The sequence below is a fragment of the Galeopterus variegatus genome, unplaced genomic scaffold, assembly GCF_000696425.1.
Source record: "Galeopterus variegatus unplaced genomic scaffold, G_variegatus-3.0.2 Scaffold10319, whole genome shotgun sequence".
Classification (NCBI taxonomy): domain Eukaryota; kingdom Metazoa; phylum Chordata; class Mammalia; order Dermoptera; family Cynocephalidae; genus Galeopterus; species Galeopterus variegatus.
In genome coordinates, this window is record NW_007736430.1 from 62242 (window position 1) to 63552 (window position 1311).

At 41.7% G+C, this 1311-nt stretch overlaps 1 protein-coding gene across 1 annotated transcript in view; it reads left to right on the forward strand.

The window, feature by feature from the left end:
* The window catches only part of LOC103609930 (A-kinase anchor protein 10, mitochondrial-like), an 86160-nt gene that overhangs the window by 39752 nt on the left and 45097 nt on the right, over nucleotides 1–1311 (forward strand). The window contains exon 3 of the mRNA XM_008594186.1: nucleotides 582–680. Within this exon, the coding sequence (XP_008592408.1) occupies nucleotides 582–680 (99 nt within the window). The remainder of the gene's footprint in view (nucleotides 1–581; nucleotides 681–1311) is intronic.

Sequence of the window (1311 nt, forward strand, 5' to 3'; positions counted from 1 at the left end):
AAAAAAAAAAAAAAAAAGTTTGAGATTCATTGTTTTAACCTTACAGAGTTGTTGAACATCAAATGACTGTATTTATGTATGTGAAATGATTTTGTAAAATATTTTAAATGTAGATTTCTAAAAGAATTTTTGAGCTTCTACTATTATATTGCTGTGCAAGTCCTTCAAGTTGGGACTTTGGAGAAGAGACATGGAAAGAGAACGTATATAATAATTGCTATAGGGAAAAAAAAAATTGCTATAGGGCTGGCTGGTTAGCTCAGTTGGTTAGAGTGTGGTGTTGTAACACCAAAGTCAAGACTTTGGATTCCCATACAGGCCAGCCATGACCCCTGCCTCCCCCACCAAAAAAAATTACTGTTAAGGAGCTTATTAGCTCATAAAGGGAGTGTGGGGGGGGCGAATTCACATATAACTCTTCTGTTCTACAAATGAAACAATGAAAAAACAACTTTACGATGGAAGCTTATTTTGTAGTAAGGGCACACAGCAAACAAAGCCCTGATGTTCATGAATAAAGTCCATTAGTATGGTCCACATTGCTTTTTGATTTTTGAAGTTATCCCCTTCTTCCCTTGCAGGTATAGAACAAGATGCAGTGAATACTTTTACCAAATATATATCTCCAGATGCTGCTAAACCAATACCAATTACAGAAGCAATGAGAAATGACATCATAGGTAAGCACTGCTTGAATTTATGGCAAAAAAACCCCCACCAAAACAGAAACTGAATATTTTTGGTTATGGACTAAGAATTTTTCATGAACATGGAATATAATTGTTCCCTTCCTAGTTTGTTGTCTAAGTACTTTCTTATATCTGATTATAGCTCACATAAAAAGTTTATATGTTGGACCCAAATTCTTAGACTTTGACCTGAATAATAGCAATGGCAAGAACAGTAATAGCGGGCTGGCCCGGTGGCGCACTGTAGAGTGCGCCGCTTGGGAGCGCGGCAGCGCTCCTGCCGAGGGTTCGGATCACACTGGCTGAGCATGGTGCGGGTGCTACACCGAGGGTTGTGATCCCGTTGCCCGTCAGGAAAAAAAAGACAAAAAGGAAGAACAGTAATAGCACACACTTATTGAACACTCACTGTGTCCCAGACAGTATTCTAAGCACTTTCCATGGATAAACTAATTTCATCTTCTAAAGAACCTTGTGGGGGGCTGGCCCGGTGGCGCACTAGATAAGTGCGCTGCTTGGGAAGCGCGGCGGCGCTCCCGCCCGAGGGTTCGGATCACACTGGCTGAGCATGGTGCGGGTGCTACACCGAGGGGTGTGATCCCGTTGCCCGTCCGGAAAAAAA